This window comes from Pseudorasbora parva, chromosome 5 (assembly GCF_024679245.1).
Source record: "Pseudorasbora parva isolate DD20220531a chromosome 5, ASM2467924v1, whole genome shotgun sequence".
Lineage (NCBI taxonomy): Eukaryota > Metazoa > Chordata > Actinopteri > Cypriniformes > Gobionidae > Pseudorasbora > Pseudorasbora parva.
In genome coordinates, this window is record NC_090176.1 from 47852918 (window position 1) to 47872736 (window position 19819).

A 19819-nucleotide genomic window follows, 5' to 3' on the forward strand; every position below is an offset into this window, starting at 1 on the left:
TTAAAGTTTCATTAACGGCCATTTGCGTTGGCTTGCTTTACTCATTTGCAGCGATGTAGCAGTAGCACCGTCATATCTATCTGACTACACCATAACACGCTCTCACACATTTATTTCTTAATTATTTGCCAGGAGTAAAATTTACACATGTGGTTTAAACAACCAGATATATTTACATTTGTCCGGTTTAGTTTGAAATGCTTTCATGCACCTTCTGAATCGGTTTGTTTGAGTGATCGGAATTATAGGCCTACGTCTCGAAAGACTCTCGGAAGGCATTTAGGCCTAACGTTACTCCTGGTCATTTAGCAATCCGATAGATACCTGCTCAGAGAAAACGAATGAAGGAACCGGTTGTAAAAAGGCCATAACTCTAGCAGCTGCACTGAAGAAACGGACTCTTTAACCCTGCGCGAGCCATTTCTCGACAGTGGCGCAAGCTATCATGGTCTCATGTTGTTTCCACCAGCACATCTCATTGTTCATTTTAAAAAAAAAAGGGGCGTAAAAAAGTCGGGGCCGTCAGGCTCTGGCATAAATGCAATAAAGTGTGTTGCCAAAAACGGTTGTCATTTCTATTTTGAGGCGGCAGGGGTGTTGTCGGCAACTCCTGAATGTAACTAATAAAGTAACTTGTAATCTAACTTAGTTACTTTTAAAATCAAGTAATCTGTAAAGTAACTAAGTTACTTTTTAAAGGAGTAATCAGTAATCAGTAATCAGATTACTTTTTCAAAGTAACTGTGGCAACACTGTTGATGACATGCTTTTCATTTATTTGGCAAAAAAGGAGAATGTGTATTGCTATCTCTACAGGAACTTATGTGCCTTTGTAGCACACAAAGATTGAACTGAAGAATTAACTTGCGTTTATCAAACTTCAGTGTAGCTTTAAGCCTCGTTTATACACGACGCGTCCGCTCGAGCGTGAGGGTGCGCGCGGCAAAAATGACGTCGGTGCGGAGTGCACGTGGCCCCATTTCGCTTGGCATTGTGCACATCAAATTTCGTAACTTTGCGTGTGGCTCTGCAACCGAAGAGCCATGAGTTCCAGACGAATCTGCTGCGTCGAGTATAAACACCTCCCCAAACGGACGAGGCGCGCTCAGTCAACGAGAGAGACGAGGAAAACAAAAAAGCATGCAAATGGCAATTATCGCGGGCAGAAAAATTATCAAGTTCATTTTTTTAATCGTGCGATTAATTGATTTATCGACTATCGCGACAGGCCTATGTGACGGTGAGCTGCATTACACGTGGGACTGAAATGGTGGCTACAGAGAAATCTCTAGCTCTCATTTTGGTCATAGTTTGTCTTGAAAAACCGAGATATTTGACGATCGTCGTAGAAGTCACACTGCAGAACTGTGCGGCAAATCTGAAACTGCCAGTATTTCGTCTGAGGTAAAATTTTGATCGCAGCGCTCATTAATCGGCTGCCGGTGAACGTGTCAAACTAATGACCAAAGACGTCAGATTTTAGCCTAGGATCAGAGGAATCTTATAGGAATTTCTAAATTTGTCTCAGACGACCAAATCGTGGGCAAAATCGCACAGTGTACACCTGGCTTAAACCCTATTTGTGGCCTTAGTAACTTTTCAACTACATGTCAACTAACTCTTATTGGAGTATTCGTAGACTGCTTAATATCTGCTAACATTTTAATCTGATGCTCCCCAACAGATATTTTACTGACTATAAGTAACTTTGCAACTACATGTCAACTTATTCTGACTCTAACCCTAAACTAAAAGTTTATTGACAGTCTTATACTAATACTAACACTAATACTTTAATGATTGCAATTTGCAAGTTGACATGCAGTTTAAAAGTTAATTATAAAACCATCAAAATAAAATGTAAAGTTTACCATTTTGGTAAACAAATATGATCAGCATAACATTTTAAATGAATGTCTTAATATCTAGTTTATAACTCTTTTGCATAATGACTGCAATCAGACTTGATTTTTAGGTCATTCCATCTCTCAGTCATTCCAGTCATCCCTTTTTTCTTGTTTTAGTCTTTATTTATTGCAATTGCAAAACCACCATTTTTGATTTTCTTTTTACTTTTGAACTTTTACTTGCAATGATTTATTGCCCCTTAAACCTTGATGCATTGAAATTAAAGTCGACATGAAATCAAAATGGACAAATCCTTTTTTTCACAGAATGTTGCTATAATTAAAAAAATAATAATCATGATATACTCTTGTAATCTTCAATCAAAAATGTTAACCTCCCCTCCCCTTTGAAACAGCATCTGTTCTCTAACTTCTCTTCATGACGTGTGTCTCACTGGAGGACCCTTAATATCCCATTCTGCCCAATCAATCCAATCAATTCCCAAATCATGCCCTTCATTTTTCTCATTCCAGAAGCCATTTTACTTGGATTTACTTTACAATATAGAAGAAAAGACACAACTTCTGTTGCATGCTGAGATTTTTTTCAGGTCAACTTGGAGTAAAACATTTTCCCTATTTGCTTATACACATTCCTGGTCTTGTTGTGCACTATTGTTAACATTTCACAAGACCTCATTTACTATCTTGTCCTCTGTGGTGCTCGATAGCATTAGTCAGTAGGAGTTGTCAGACTATGTTTGCATCCACTGAAAATAAACAGAGATTTCGGCCAGTGGCAGTGTTTTAAACCTATTGTCCCTTGTTTTATGCATTTTGGCAAGTTTTTTGTTTTGTTTTTTTGTAATTGCAAGGTAAAATGAAAGTTTAATAGTTTATTTTCCCTTCAACTTTAAACATTAATTCAATATAAGAACATTGACTCTCCAGCTCACGAATCAGCTGGGGGGTTTTTTTACCCAGAGGGCAGTTCTCACAACCTGAGCCGTGGCACCGCTGCCGTGACCCCAGCATCATGCAGTGGGTGGTAACACACATGAAAGGACTGTTGGTCAATATGTAATGTTCATGCGTTTTCATTAATAAATATCATTGACTTCTAGACCAGTCTAGTTTGCCCATGTGTGAGCAAGTGGGTGTGTGGTAAGATGGTATCTTAATAACTCTATAGATGAAACTCTGCTGTGTTTGACTGAGATGTGAAGCTTGAGTAGACATTTGACTAGCGGCATAAAGTCTGGTCCATTTTAAAGCTTATTATTTTTCTTCTGGTCAAGAACGACCCAGTTAGAAAGAAAGAGAAACTTTTTCCTGAGAAAGTTTGTGTTCACGCACAAAACCTTTTACCCCGAGAAACTTTGTGTTCCCCTGAGAAACTTTGCGTTTGCGCGCAAAACTCTTTACATTTCCCCGAGAATCTTTGCGTTCGCTCATAAAAGGTTTTATGTTCCCCCGAGAAACGTTGCGTTCGTGCACAAAACTCTTTACGTTTCCCCAAGAATCTTTGCGTTTGCTCATAAAACGTTTTATGTTCCCCCGAGAAACGTTGCGTTCGTGCACAAAACTCTTTACATTTCCCCGAGAATCTTTGCGTTGGCTCATAAAACGTTTTATGTTCCCCCGAGAAACGCTGCGTTCGCGCACAAAACTCTTTACGTTTCCCCGAGAATCTTTGCGTTCGCTCATAAAAGGTTTTATGTTCCCCCGAGAAACGTTGCGTTCGTGCACAAAACTCTTTACGTTTCCCCGAGAATCTTTGCGTTCGCTCATAAAAGGTTTTATGTTCCCCCGAGAAACGTTGCGTTCGTGCACAAAACTCTTTACATTTCCCCGAGAATCTTTGCGTTCGCTCATAAAAGGTTTTATGTTTCCCCGAGAAACGTTGCGTTCGTGCACAAAACTCTTTACATTTCCCCGAGAATCTTTGCGTTCGCTCATAAAAGGTTTTATGTTCCCCCGAGAAACGTTGCGTTCGTGCACAAAACTCTTTACGTTTCCCCAAGAATCTTTGCGTTTGCTCATAAAACGTTTTATGTTTCACCGAGAAACTTTGCGTTTGCGCGCAAAACTTTTTACGTTTCCCCGAGAATCTTTGCGTTCGCTCATAAAACGTTTTATGTTCCCCCGAGAAACGTTGCGTTCGTGCACAAAACTCTTTACATTTCCCCGAGAATCTTTGCGTTGGCTCATAAAACGTTTTATGTTCCCCCGAGAAACTTTGCGTTTGCACGCAAAAAAAAAATTACGTTCCCCGAGAATCTTTGCGTTCGCATGCAAAATTTGTAACGTTGCCTGAGAATCTTTGCGTTCGCTCATAAAGCATTTTATGTTCCCCAGAGAAACTTTGCCCTCTCTCACAAAACTTTTGCATTCCCCTGAGAAACTTTGCATTTGCTCGCAAAACGCTTCGTGTTCCCCAGAGAAACTTTGCGTTCTCTCGCAAAACATTTGCGTTTTCCCTCCAAGAAACTGCATTTGCTCGCAAAACCTTTTGAGCTCTTTGTGATTGAATACAAAGTTTCTCGGCAGAATGCAAACGTTTGACTGACAAAAAAACAACCTATCACAGTTTGTTTTTGTCAATGTGTTGTTTAGGGGCGGGGTCAATTTGAGATAAACTATAGTACAATAATAGACTGGTATGTGAAAAAATATTATTATTGTTAATGTTTTAATGTAAAATATACATTACTGCTCATGTATGTCTAGTTTATATCCTGCTAAAATTTGCAAAAGCATGTCTCTGTACTCCTAGAAAGAGTTTAGACAGTTCGTTTGGACTTTAAAAAGAGAGTTTGATAGTGAAACTCGACAGCAGATTGAAGCACAGAGGAGATGGATGGCTGTTACAGGCGATCAAAGGCAGAATGAAAAAAGGAATGACACAGCTGGATCAGGAAGGTACGGAAAGGGAAAAAAAACATCTATTGTACAGGAAGCAAGAAAAGATTGAGAGGATCTTAAGAACAAAAATAAAAAAATAAATAAAACAAGCTGAAAGATGTGTGACAGCAGCATACTGCGCAAAAACAAAAAAAACAAACACGCCACTTTCTGACATGCCTTTAGATTTGATCTTCTGACACAGCTTGGAAAATGACGCGTCCTATCTCGCATTAGCGTTTGATCGCCAGTTCAGAGACTATTATTAAAGTGATCTCTAAATGTGACACATCAGCACAGTAAACTGAAAAGCACCAAGAACCGTATGAAAGAAAACCACACAAAATGAAAATATTTGGATGAGAATTACAGTGTTTGTGAGGCAGTGATGCACTGATATTCCTCAAACATTGTGGATAGGGTTTATTTGAGCCCTTTAAACCTGAGTATTAAACTACTGCAATTCATTCAGCCTGCATGAAATGCTTAGCATACAGAATTTATTTTGTAGATATTTTCAGTTGTTTTGGTTTTTATAATCTTTATACTTTTTAAGAAATTTTAAGGACTGACTGTCACATGCCTGTCCTGTCGTGTGTGCACTTGTGGGTTTTGTTATGTTGAGCATGTGCTCGTGTCCCTGTCAGTTCCCTCCCCCTTGTTATCTGATTATTGGTTAATTTGCCCCACCTGTTCTCCCTCATTATCTGCCTTGTTTGTTCCCTTTATAATCTCCTTGTGTTTGTCAGTCTGTGTTGGATCCTTGTGTAATGTCTGCGTCTCCCGTTCTCCCTGTGATTCTGTTGGTTTGTTTAAGTTTATATTTTATTATTCTATTGTGTGTTTTTCCCCCTCGTGGGTTTTGTTTTGAGTTTATGTTTATTTTGTAATAAATTATCTTTCTCTGCACTTGAGTCCTCGCACCAGTTTTCCTTTGTGTGTGTAACGTGACACTGACTTACATTAGGCAGTATTTATTTCATCAAAAAACAGTGAAACAGTAATACTGTGAAATATTATTTTAATACAGTTTAATTTTTTCCCCAAAATGCAGTTTATTCCTGTGATCAAAGCTGAATTTCACTACTCCAGGCTTCAGTGTCACATGATCCTTCAGAAATCATTCTCAAATGATAATTTGATTTTTTTTTTAAATTACTATTATTATCAATTTTGAAAGCATTGTTATGCTGCTTTATATGTTGGTGGAAACCACTAGCACTAAAAATGTGGGGCTTACTCATTTTTATTTTTATTTTCCCAAAAAGAAATGAATACTTTTATTCAATGATGTATTAAATTGAGTAAAAGTGACAGTAAATACATTTATAATGTTTCAAAAGATTACTATTTTGAAAAAAATGCTGTTCCTTTTAACTTTCTATTTATAAAGAATCCTGAAAAAAGTATCAAGTTTTTAATTGAAAAAGAATTGAAAATAGAAGCATTATTAATAATTGACCACCAATGATATTTGATGATAATTGCAAATCTGAAGGATCATGTGACACTGAAGACTGGAGTAATGATGCTGAAAATTCAGCTTTGATTACAGGAATAAATGACATTTTAAAAATATATATTACAAAAGAAAAGAGTTCTTAAATATTTTTGATCAAATAAATGCAGAGACTAAAAAACATTAATCTTAAAATCTGAAATTATTCCAAACCTTTGACCTGCAGTGTTTGTACTTTCGTCAAGTAAGTGCTTAACCGATGGATTGCAATCAAACCTCAGGACTCGAGAGTTTCCTTCTAGTGTCTCAGTGTGTCATTCAGATAGCTAGCTTTAACCATTTCAAGTTTAATTTTAAGTGTAATTTAAGACTGCTTATACACTAATGCTGAGAATTTAACATGCGTATGATGTGTTATGATTTGCAGAACAATACACAAAATCAGGCTTGCTTGGCAAAAAGCATTTGCCTTTTGGTTACTTTTGGGGGATCATTTATGGAAAACGTCTTCTAATTTCATTTATGCAGAATCAAAACCTAAAGCTGTAACTGTTTTTTCATGCATCACTCAAAATGCTGTTTCTTTCAGGAGCCACGGATCTAGTTGAAAATGTTATTTAAAGAATATCACACACACACACACACACACACACACACACACACACACACACACACACACACACACACACACACGATGGACTGACAGGCTGCCGGATGGGGTCTTTAACTTCGCTCAGGCAGCCCACACACACACCCCACATGTGCTTGGGTTGCATTCGCTCGTATCGCTCTTTCTCTCTCTCTCTGATTTACATTGCGAGCAGCGGACAGGGTGGTAGAGAGGAGGCTGCAGAGAGGAAATGGTCCATTTCTCCCGGTGCTTGGGAATGGAAACAGAGGAGCATATGTTGGGATTTGAAGAGTCAATCCATGAATAACCTGAAGCGATGTTTCTTCTCTCTCTCTCTCTCGCTCTCTTTCTGGGCAGACTAGAAGTGCAGTAGAGCTGTGCAGGGAGAGCTGGCTTCCCTAAAGTATCAGGCTGTAGTCAAAAATATTTACAGTGCCAGGAGGTATTCAGCGAAATATTCGAAAAAATTCGATATCGAGCTGACCCCTCACTGGGCATCTGATGCCTCTCTCGCTCTCTCCATCTCTCGCTCGTTCTTGCTGCTGCTTCAGAAACAGTTTTGGCACACAACAACAGACTGCTTTATCAACTATACTATGTATAGATTTCTAAATGATGTGTTTTAATAATTAATAATTTAATAGATTCAGATTGTTTAGTCACTACATCTTGCATAAAACATAAGCATCTGAACTCATTATTAAGGTGAATTCTGCGGATGTAAATGTGTCTAGAAGACATCAATGAGATTTAGTTGAAAATGCAAGAGTGATATTAAACACGATATGCAAACGTGTGTAGAGTATATATTTGTAGCTGACATATATCTGTATAATGTCCAGCAGTTGAAAAACCTAATGAATTATGTGTTGTTAATTTGTAAATATTTAAGAAAAGGGCAAGTGGAGTTCTGAACTAATAATCGTATCATCAGTCATTCTTGATGGGACAATGAACAGGCATATGGCACAGATTTGTTTATTATTTTTATTTTAAGGCAATAAATCTTTGTTTTTAGTGACAGGTAAGCAGGATATTTACAGACTAATACCAGTGTTGTTTATTATGCTTTTAACTGTCTTGTAAGCATTCGTTTATGATCAGATTAGTTCTGATTAGTTTTCCTTTTTTAGTCATATTTTCATATTTGGAATCATTTGTGCTCTTCAGATTCTGTTGAAGTGAGTCGAGGATGTTTTAGAGCGGATGGCCACTAGAGGGCAGGACAGATCCAGACTGGAGAGATCACTGCATTTAATGGCACATTAATGTTCACACTGTCTGTGTTCAATATCTTCACATTATCAACATTAAGCGTTTAGTGAAAAAGGCAATGAAATCTGCTGAGCAAATAAGTCAAAAGAATAACACAATTTTAAAATTAGCTGTGTGTGTGTGTGGTTTTGTGTGTTTACTTGGCTGTGGTTTAAGGGCAACAAAACTGCACCCAGAAGATTGACACATCACAGACAGATGGACAGACAGACAGTTATAATTTGGCCAAGACATGTTTTCTTTAATCTAGTGTTTTGCACATGTTTCTGTAATGGGTAGGTTTAGGGGAGGGGTTGGGTTAGGCCATAGAAAATATCATTAACTTGATATAAAATCAATGGAAGCCTTTGCAAAATCCTCGCTAATAGTGAAACAAACGTGTGTGTGTGTGTGTGTGTGTGTCAGGTTTTTCCTCAGATTGCCAAAGAGGAACAGATGTCATGGATCAGACAGACACTTACACACTCCCACAGTTCTCACTAAAATCTCTATCTTTCCAAACACACACACACACACCACACACACACACACACACACACACACACACACACACACACACACACACACACACACGTCTTGTTCACTATCTTTGTGGGGACTCTCCTTAGACGTAATGGTTTTTATACCGTACAAACTGTACATTCTATCCCCCTACACCGCCCCTGCCCCTAAACCTACCCATCACACACACACACACACACACACACACACACACACACACACACACACACACACACACACACTGCCCATCACAGGAAACATTCTGCATTTTTACTTTCTCAAAAAAACTCATCCTGTATGATTTATAAGCCTTCTGGTCCCCGCAATATAGGTGATCTCAGGTTTTACTATCCTTATGGGGACATTTGGTCCCCACAATGTAATATAGATAAGGACACACACACACACACACATTTTACAAACACAGCAGATTTTTGTCAAGTATAACAAGAATTGGCTATAAAAGGCAACAAAGAATCTCACGACCCTAATTGTGGTGTTAATATGTGAATGTAATATATATATAATTCCATAGCTATTGAAATGAAAATTGACTTTAATTACTTTCTACCCTCACATTTCTGGACTTGATGAACTGTTCATCGGTTAATGTTATTCCAAAGAAATGTATGTTTGCCTTCATAATCCTTGTAATGACATGCTCTGAAACAATTTTCTTTTTAGACTTATGTCACCAAGCCGTCTTATTTTTTAACACATCCACAATTTCACAATTCAATCAATTCCCGATGAAGGGAAAAAAAATACTAATATATGTAGGAATAGAAAGATTTTCATATACATTTTTTGAAAGCATAATATAAATTGTCTCACTGTTGGATATTAAGATTTATTTTAATTTTATTTTTCAATCAAACATCAAGCTTATTTTTCTCTGCAGCTTTTTCTCTCTGGTTATTTTATATCATGGTATATGTAAGATTTTATTGGATTGCACACTGAGGCATCTCCTCTCTTTGCACTTGCATTAGCTTTTATCACAGCTATTGTTATTATTCTGCATTTTACTTGAATGTCTTCAAAACATGACAACTGCCAGAACAACAAGACTAATGTATTCGGTGGCAGCCGAGGGAAGGAGAGGGATTGTGAAGTGTGCAGTGAAGTGAAACATGAAAGGTTCCAGACAGGATGTGACACAGTGTCGTTCAGCTCGGCGCAGATAAAAAGCCCCTTCTCTCCCCGTCCCTGAAACCCCCCTGCAGCACAGCCCGCCAAACAGCGGCCCCCCAAAATCCTCCTCGCCATTAAACGGTTTGTTTTTTGAACGTCTCTCCAGATCTAAAGCGAGAAAAGTGTGAGATGACAGCTGATCTACACGTGTAAAACGCGCCGTCGCTGTTACTGAGAGAGCTACAAACGCCCTGCATGCGGTGTCTTTACCGTCCCTTTCTCTCGATCCCCGCGGTGTCTCGCGTTGGTGTCCTTCACCAGTTGATTTATGGTCTGGCGCTCTGGTTTGTCAGACCACAATAGGGGACTATCGTCAATGGCAGAGTTTCATTCTTACACCGTGTCCTAACCAGACATGAGAAGTTTCCAGCCCCAAAGCAATTTGTCTGTTCACAGTGAAAGCAAAAATGCTCGTGATGCAGCACAATAATATACAGTTATATTCACATTCTTCATGCTTTTTTGTCAAATACTTACTTTTAGCCCCTCATCACTGTTTACAATCCTATTGAGTCTCCTCTCCCCCCCCCCCCCCACAATTAATATAAACTATATGCATCAGACTGCAGAAGCAAAATAGAATAGGGTCCAAGAGGGATGTTCTTGGCTTAATAGCATGCATTTTATATAAAACTTATAAAGCACATATTAATGCAGTTATTAACTAGTTGCTTATTAGCATGCATTTCACTAGGATATTGGCTGTTTATTAGTACTTATAAAGCACATATTAATGCCTTATTCTGCATGACAGTATTCTACATCACTTAATCCTACCCAATACCTAAACTTAAATGCTACAAAAACTACCTTACTAACTATTAATAAGCAATATTAGGAGTTTATTGAAGCAAAAGTCATAATTAACAATGAACGTGTTCCCCGTACTAAAGTGTTACCGACCATATTCTACATCCCTAGGAGTTTATTGTGGCAAAATTCATTAATAGTGAGAATTTAACCAACTAAAGTATTACCAGCATTTGTTAAAGCGTTTGTTGCATAGTTGAGCTTGGAGTCAGTTGTTTTATTAGTGATAATGCATTGCCAAATTGTGCGGATATTGTTTTTGGCTAGGATGTAATAAAATAAATTATAAACACATGCAAAAACAAGAGAGAACCAAATAAATATTTGGTAACACCCTATTTTAGGCTTCAAAGGGGTGATGAATTGAGAAATCAACTTTCCCTTGAGCTTTTGATAAATAAAAGGTCATGGTAATATAATATCCTGTAAGTTTTAGAGCTGAAAACTTCCTTTAGTCAAAGAAAAGCTTTTATAGACACCAGGCTCAGGAAACGGTCCTGTGGTTTATACTGACGTCAGTGCGCGACGAAACAACGCCTCTACAGAATCTACAGCGCATCTAATCCAGTAGCCTCGCCCACCGACTCATGGAGGGCTCGTGCTAGCTGGTCAACAACAATAAACATACCGAGGAAGATTAAGAGAGAGCGCTATTCCTGGTTGTGAAAAGAACACAGTCGCTGCATAAGCTTCCTTCGGATCCTAATATTAGGAATGAGTGGTTGAAATGTGTTTTTAATGAAGTTCCAGCTCACATGGGGAAGACATATTCACTTCATTTCTCTGCGGGATCGTTTGTTAACCAATCGCCGGGTGCAACACACCGATGTGAGTAAAACGTGTTTTTGTATGCAATAGTGTTGCATTGTTATAGATCATTTTGCTTATGTGTACGTGTCTAACAGAGCATATCTTTAGCACGCTGGACTGAGTGGACTCTCTCTCTCTCTCTCTCTCTCTCTCTCTCTCTCTCTCTCTCTCTCTCTCTCTGACCGGCGGCGTATGCGCCGAACGTGTGTGTGTGCGCGGCTCGCGCTTATATTGTCCGATCTTGCGGGCTATGTGTAATATAAAATAATAGTCCAATCAATCGCGGGTCGATGAGAAATAAATCATTCTGTTTGTTTGATAAAGTCGTTCACGAGCCCTGTGATCGAGATAACCATTCTGGTTGCCGCTTCTCAATCTCCTCTCTCTCGTGAACTGAACTCACAGGGGAGCTTAAGCTCATTAAATATGCAAATCTTACTTCCAAGTCTCCGGTGCGGCACGCCCATCAAAACCCAGTGTTCAGGAGAGAGCCTCAAAACCAGTGTAGAAAATAACCTATTACTTATCATTTATGATGTTTTTGATGTCTTTCAGTAACAAAGAAATACCATCAACTTTAGCTAAACCACACGAACGTCATTAGTTGACCTCAGACAACAGTATAAACATTTAAAAAAAAAGCCAGCTTATGACACCTTTAATTCTCACTATTAACTAGTTGCTTATTATCATGCATTTTACTAGGATATTGGATGTTTATTAGTACTTATAAAGCACATATTAATGTCTTATTCTGCATGACCTTATTCTACAACCTTAATCCTACCCAATACTTAAACTTAACAACTGCCTTACTAACTATTACTAAGCAGTAATTAGGAGTTTATAGAGGAAAAAGTCATAGTTAATAGTAAATAAGTGTTCCTCATACTGAAGTGTTACCAAATATTCATAACTGTTGTTGTCAATGAATGCTTTTTCCTGTGAACTTTTAGTTTTTATATGCATTTGTCATGAGTATATCGGTCATTGAATCACTTTCGGTCACTTGGACGTTACATGTGCACGAGCAGTAAGTTGCTGCTGCAATACACTTAATGGCCACCGGTGTCGCTTATAACAAGGCTTTCTGAATTAATCATATAGTGTTGGTTAAATGTCACATAATGTATTTGTCACTTGGTTTCTCTTTCTGCAGGGTCACCATGGGTGATCTCATTGGTCCTAAATTCCTGCTCTGATTAGCAGTGTTGCATTGAATCGTATTTCTATTTTCAAGTCAAATGTTTATCAGTGTACCGCTTTTCTCAATCCATGTTGTTTCAGCATGGGCTTGTTGGAAATTTGACGTGTTGTGCCGGGATAGAGACTAAATATTGTCTAGAGACTAAATATTGTCTGTGTTTTTTAATGTATTTGGGGAAAAAAGTGTCTTATGCTCATCAAGGCTGCATTTATTTGTATAAAAACTGTAATATTGTGAAATATATTTACAAGTTAAAATTAGTTTTCTATCTGAAATATATTTTGAAATGTAATTTATTCCTGTAATGCAAAGTCTTCACGCTACGGAAGAGGATTAGGGCCAAGCTATAATTAAACATTTTTTTTAACCATCTCGAGAATAAACTCATTAAATATCGAGAATAAAGTTGTTGTGTTTCAAGGAAAAACTTGTTATTTCGAGAAGAAAGTCGGAAGTAAAATCTTGAGAATAAACTCATTAAATATCGAGAATAAAGTCGTGTTTCGAGCAACAACAAAAAAACTATAAATAAAATCTTAAGAATAATGCATTCGATCAGTGTTCATTGCATAGCATATGATATACTGATAGAGGACATGGCAGAGTTGGATCAAGTCAAGATATCTTTCAAACTTTCTTTCAGTAACAAAGAAATACTATCAACTTTTGAACTTTAAAGAGAATTTGCAAGCGGCTAGGTCTTTTTAGTATAAAAAATCAGTCCAATTTGCGTGATGTACTCGCTTTTGTACAACATGAAATGACAACCAGTGGACAAATGCAAGGTTATCGCTGGCCGCACCATCCCTCGATTCGTTGGTTTGCTGTGCTTCTTCCATAAAGGGTAACACTTTCGAATAATGGTCTGTTATTAATAGATAACTATGCAGGAAGTAATGCAGGACTAATGTGTAGCACTACTATAGCTTGACTAAGTGATCCAACTAGGGTTGTGCCGATAGACGATAGTATCGTGTATCGACGATAGGCAGAGAGATCACCGAAAGCTGAAGCTGTTGGCGATTTCAAGGCGATATTTGGCTCGTTCCCCATGAATATAATAAATAAATAAAAATTATTATTAAATGAAAATATTATGATCATAGTTATTATTATTATTATTATCATCATCATTACATTAATTGTACTTATTCTGCTTAGCCTTACTATTCACATCAACATCAAAGCGCGTGGTGTTGCACTCACAGGCTACGTGCCGCATATATACTGCGAGTGCAACACCACACGCTTTTAAAATGTAAAAATGAGTTACTCTTCAGTGAAAAAAATGTTTTTTTAAAGACGAAAAAACTACATAGTTTCAGAATTTAATTGCAAGGTGATCCACCTAGCCCTATATCCACAAATTCACATAAGCCACGGCGAAAACGGCATCATCATCATCAGGCTAAAGCATTTTTTTTCTTCATAAATGTACATTTATTTTATACTTATAATAATACAATAACAAATTGCTATATTATAATTATAGGCTATAGCCTATACATTTGAACAGAGCAATCAGTCAAAAAGTAAAAGCAGCTTTATTTCAAACGACTTAACGACGGAACAACAATGAACAAAAAACATTGCACTGGCCGTTAAGCTAAGATTTCTTGTTAAAGTGCAGTGAAATACTTAAATGTCAGCAGACAATGTATTTTCTAATAATGTGTTTTAGCCCTTGCCCGCTGTATGGGCTACAGAAATAAATAGTCCATTAAAATAGACAGGCTGCGACACCAGGTTGACGGTAGCCTAAAAATAATAAATAACGAAATAGGCTTTAATAAATAAAAAAACACAATGAAAGAACTCAAATAAAACGGCAAAACAATTAAATCACCTCAAATGTATAGGCTACTCGAATGAACTTATTGCTAAAACAAACACAAGGCCAGAAACAATTAAGACAACAATTATTGTTATGCAATTCAGGTATCTATTCCCAAAAATGTTTTGTATAAAGAAAACCAGCTGGTTTGAGAAGGTTGCGGTGGAGTTATGTTGCCCGCTGCACTGAACACGCGTTCCGATGGAGCCCGTTTCACGCCCGTTTCACACATACTCCGTCTGCAGTGCGTGTGCGTTGCGTATTTTTTTCCGTACCCATGTTAACGGATGACAGCGTTCACACTGCACGCGGATGCAGTCCGTCAGTCCGTTCCAGGAGCGTTGCGTCTGCAGCAGTGCACGGATCGTTTTCGTACCGAGTCTATTTTTTGCTGCGCTGCGCTGCTGCATTAAAACGACAGAACATTGTTCGCATTAAAATAAACAGGTAGGCTATTGACGCGAAAATCTAGTAATTTAACCACAGATGCGTATAACTTAAAATATAGGCCTACTCTTGTTTCAAAGTCAACACATGGCTTTTTTCTCAAGCTAAGCAAGGAAACGAGACTGCAGGATTTCCTTTAAAAGGTTTAAAAACGAAAGAAAAGACGAGAGTCGGCTGTTTTTGAATAGCCTATTGTAAGTTTCTAATTTAAAATGTTTGTGATTTAGGCTATAACCTATGTTTAAATGTTTTGCCACTTGTGTGAGCTAAATCTAAATATGAATAAATTAATTGAATAAAATGCTGTTTATGTAGGCTAGTGACGAGCCATGTTCAGTAAAAACTTTTGGATTTTAAATAAAAAATAATGAATAAATGCTGTGTTTGTGGTATGCAACAGCGGACCAGTTGCACACGGATTGCTTCACGGATGAACCTAAATAATACAAACACAACACATCTGGTTAACTAGAAGAGCATCATTTCGATTGTTAAATAAGAGGCGATCTGGCGCTCGTTGCCGCTGTTTTCAGTGCTGCAGATTTCTCTCGTGGCTCGTGCATGTGCAGAGCACTTTAATCTAACTTTTGTATTCGTTCCGGTAAAATCACGAAACAAAATGCACAAAAACTGTCCCTGCTCTTCATGTACAATCAATGATGATATTCGGTTTTAATGAGAAAAAAATACGAGGATTTAAAGTGTGCAAATCTATGCCTTATTCACGTGAAAAATCTGGACACTAACGCTATATTGTGTTTAGATGCATCCCCTTATAATACGCCATAAAGTGTGTATCATATGTGTTGTACCCCTGAAAAGGGGAGAAGATGATTAAACAGAAAACTCGCACTCGCTGTTTCTCCACTGCAAGCTTTATGTCGAATCAATTTAGTATCAATTAACATTAAAGTTTTTTCTTCAAACCTCATTGTCATGTTTCTTGACATACATTCAACACTTTGTACCATCCACATTTAATTAAGTGAATACATGTCTGTAAATAGGCTTTTCGAATACCATAAAACTAATCATGTATACAAAAATACAATAAAACATTTTTAAGGCATTTTACAATTACCTGAGACTCAATTATTTTAAATCTTTCACTTTTTAGACATAGATGCATATTAACTATATGGAAAATCAGCCATAAGCATGTAAATGTACCATTTCAATTAGTTATTTTATCTGAAAATGCATCTGAAATTCTCAATTCGTTTTTCACACTCAATATATTCACCTTTGTTCAGCACATGAACAAATTACACATTAAATTCACAAATATAACCCAAATACTGAACATATTCGAGACTCGCGCCATTACATAGGCCTAACGCCATTATCAGCGCGCTCAAAATGGATCCCTGAGCTCATACATCTCTAAATTAACCTTTTTAACATTTCCAAACACACAATCAATATAATACTCGCATCTGGATACTCTTAAACATAATATAAACATCACTTCAAGGTATTTTGACTAATTATTATTATTTATACCTGAAAAGGGGAGAAGATGATTAAACAGAAAACTCGCACTCGCTGTTTCTCCACTGCAAGCTTTATGTCGAATGGAGAAATCCCGCGAGTTCTCCCCCTAGTGTTCGCGCAGACCAGAGCAATCGATCGTCCAACTTATCATAACAAACGAACTGATAACAGATAACTAAGAATGACCATCAAATACATATTAACATTTTATAAACTTTTTTACATATTCAAAATAGCAATTATATATAGAAATATGCATATATAGTACAGTATAACAGACTTATGCATTTTTTAAATGCACATGTTCATTTTCACTCTGTCACACACTCCCCTACAAAAATAAATGTCGTCTCGACATTCTCTTTCAAGAGTCTCTCAGTATTTTGTAATTCACACAAAAGTATTTTTGTAGTGCAAGAATTTTCTATTCAATCTTTTCACAGTCCATAGCTTGTCCCGAACTTAATAGTTCACTTTCTGGAGCATCTCAAGAATTTATCAGAAAGAACAGTCCATAAGTATCAAAGTGCAAAAAATGTTTAAAGAGGCATGAAACAACAGTACATATTCCTTTTGGTTTTCAAGAGTTCAACAGCCTCTCAAGACTACAGTCCATAAGGCAAACAGTCCATAGTTTTCGCAAAATGTCAAAGTTCAAAACTGTTAAAAGGGAAAATTCCTTAAGCAAAACAGTCCATAGTTTTCTCAAAGTGCCAGACTGTAACAGTCCATAATGCAAGAAGTCCTCTGGTTACGAGTTCACAGTCTCCTTTCAACTTTAACAGTTCATGGTCCCTATTTAGTGGACTCCATACACAAAAGGCAACTGGTAACAGTACTGCTGAACAGGTGGCAACCATGTCGACGAACACTGTGTAGGCACGTAAGGTAAGATGTGTTGTGGTGTTTGCAAGATTCCACTTAGTTGCCTGACATCATAAGACGGTGTACCAAGTTCATCATAAGTTAGTACTCTTGGTGGGCATCTTTCCCTTTTAGGCAGTAGGTAAGTTTGTTCTCTTTGACTCTCTTGGTTACTTTCAAAAGGCGACATGTGAGCAGGAACTTGTTCATCAGCAGGTAAGTCAAACTCTTGTTCTGCATTGTCGATCTCCGCAGGTGGTTCTTGTTCCTCTTGGTCGCTTTCCACAGAAGCAATGGACTCAGAAACTTGTTCCAGGATCTCATCTGGATGCTCATCAGACTCTGAGGCAAGTAGTGGTTCAAGGTTTTCAGGCTCAACAAAGTTTGATCGAAGTACTCGTGGAGACACATAATGAAATTCATCTTCACTCTCCTCATCAGACTCTACATCATTACTTTGAGGCTTTTTCAACTCTCGTTTCTGTCTTGGCTTTGGTTGTGGAGCAGTTTCGAGAGGTAGGTGGTCACAAGGCATTAACAAATTGCGATGTAGGACTCTGGATCGTCCCTTTCCTCTTTCTGGCTTAACTTCATAAATTGGAAGCTCACTACCTATCTGTCGCACAACTGTATGGATGTTATCTTCCCAAAAATTGCGAAGTTTTCCAGGGCCTCCTCGTGGTGTTAAATTCTTTACAAGGACACGATCACCTGGCTGCAGTGTGGTACTCCTCACCTTGTTGTCAAAGTTCTTTTTGCTCCTGTCTGCAGATTTTTGAGCACACTCTCTGGCAATTTTATACGCCTCTTCCATTCCATGTTTCCATTTTTCAACGTACTCTTTCTGGTTACAGGATGGCATTTCTGAATTAAGCCCAAACAGCATGTCAATAGGCAGTCTTGGAGACCTCCCATATAACAGGTAAAAAGGAGAGAACCCTGTGACTTCTGAGCGGGTACAATTGTAAGCATACAGTATCTTATTCAAGGAGTCTTTCCAGTTAGACTTTTGGCTTTCTGTGAGAGTTCTGAGCATCTGTAATAGTGTCCTGTTAAAGCGCTCCGCTTGGCCATTGCCTTGAGGGTGATACGGGGTTGTCCTGGAACCGGTGATGCCACAGTACTTTTGGAGCTGTTCAAACAATTGATTCTGAAACTCTCCACCTTGATCATGATGGATACGAGAGGGGAAGCCAAATTTTAAAGCGAAGTCATTAAAGATGCGATCTGCAGCTGTCTTTCCTGATTTGGAAGTAGTAGCGTATGCTTGGGCAAATCGGGTGAAATGGTCTACTACCACAAGAATATACTCAAAACCTCCTTTACAACGGTCTAAGTGGAGAAAGTCAATAGAGATCAATTCAAAAGGCTGGGTTGTGACAATGTTTGTTAACGGAGCTCTCGTCTCATAACAGGGCTTCTTCTGTTTTAGGCATCTGCATGTTTTTGTGACATAATGTTCGACGTCTGCCTGCATATATGGCCAAAAGAAACGCTCACGGATGAGTGCAAGAGTGCGGTCTGTACCTTGATGGCCCATTTTATCATGAAGCTCCTGCAAGACTGTTCCTTTATATTTCTCGGGCAGGACCAACTGTGTGCGGGTGGACGTGGATCGGCAGAGGATACCATCTTTATTAATGGTAAGCTTTCCCCATTCTCGAAACAGGCATTTTGTTTTTAGGCTGCATGTCTTGAGCTGTTTCACTGGTGGTTTTGTTTCAGACAGCTTCCATTGATATACTGGACTAATTTCCTGGTCATTCATTTGAGCTTCTCTGATCTCGTCTCCAGACAGTGGGGTTATGGATGGAGTTACTGGACCGGCTTCAACAGATGAACAGTTTGTCGAGACTGACCATGGGATGCTGGGTCCTTCCTGAGCTTCTACTGCCTGAATCGTTGCGCATATTACATCTGAAGACAGCTCCTCAGAACACTCATTCATCACTGTTCCTATGTCGAGTGGCAATCTGGATAGTGTATCAGCGTCGATGTTTTCTCGGCCAGGGCGATATCGGATTGTGAAGTGGAAATCTGACAATTCGGCCACCCACCTGCAACCTGTAGCATTCAGTTTGGCAGTTGACAGAACATACGTCAGGGGATTGTTATCACTATATACGGTAAAGGTTGGAGCATAGTACAAGTAATCCCGGAATTTTTCGGTGACTGACCACTTCAGAGCAAGAAATTCGAGCTTGCCTGAGTGTAGGTGGTAGTTTTTCTCAGCAGCAGATAAAGTACGAGATCCGTAGGCAATCACACGAAGTTTTCCATTTTGATGCTGGTACAATACGGCACCCAAGCCTTGAGCTGACGCATCCGTATGCAGGACAAAAGGCTGTGAAAAGTCAGGGAATGCTAATACAGGGGGCTGAAGCAAACAGTCAATTAGCTGTTCGAGAGTGCTTTGATGCTGATCAGTCCAGGTAATAGGCCTACTCGATGGGACACCGGTTTTCATGCATTTTGTCTTTGGTTTTCTCTGATTGTCTCTCACGCAAGTATTACCTTCTGGAGTGCTTTTTAACAGGTCGTA

The 19819-nt window shown here is 38.4% G+C and overlaps 2 protein-coding genes across 2 annotated transcripts in view; one reads left to right on the plus strand and one right to left on the minus strand.

The window, feature by feature from the left end:
* Nucleotides 1-19819, plus strand: part of fign (fidgetin) — a 226150-nt gene that overhangs the window by 9117 nt on the left and 197214 nt on the right. The window lies entirely within an intron of this gene.
* LOC137076194 (uncharacterized) lies at nt 15723-18224 on the minus strand. The gene is made up of 2 exons (XM_067445131.1): nt 16423-18224; nt 15723-15733 (listed from the first exon to the last, which is right to left on the minus strand). The coding sequence occupies exon 1, from the start codon at nt 18161-18163 to the stop codon at nt 17213-17215; it is 951 nt and encodes a 316-aa protein (XP_067301232.1). The 5' UTR covers nt 18164-18224; the 3' UTR covers nt 15723-15733; nt 16423-17212.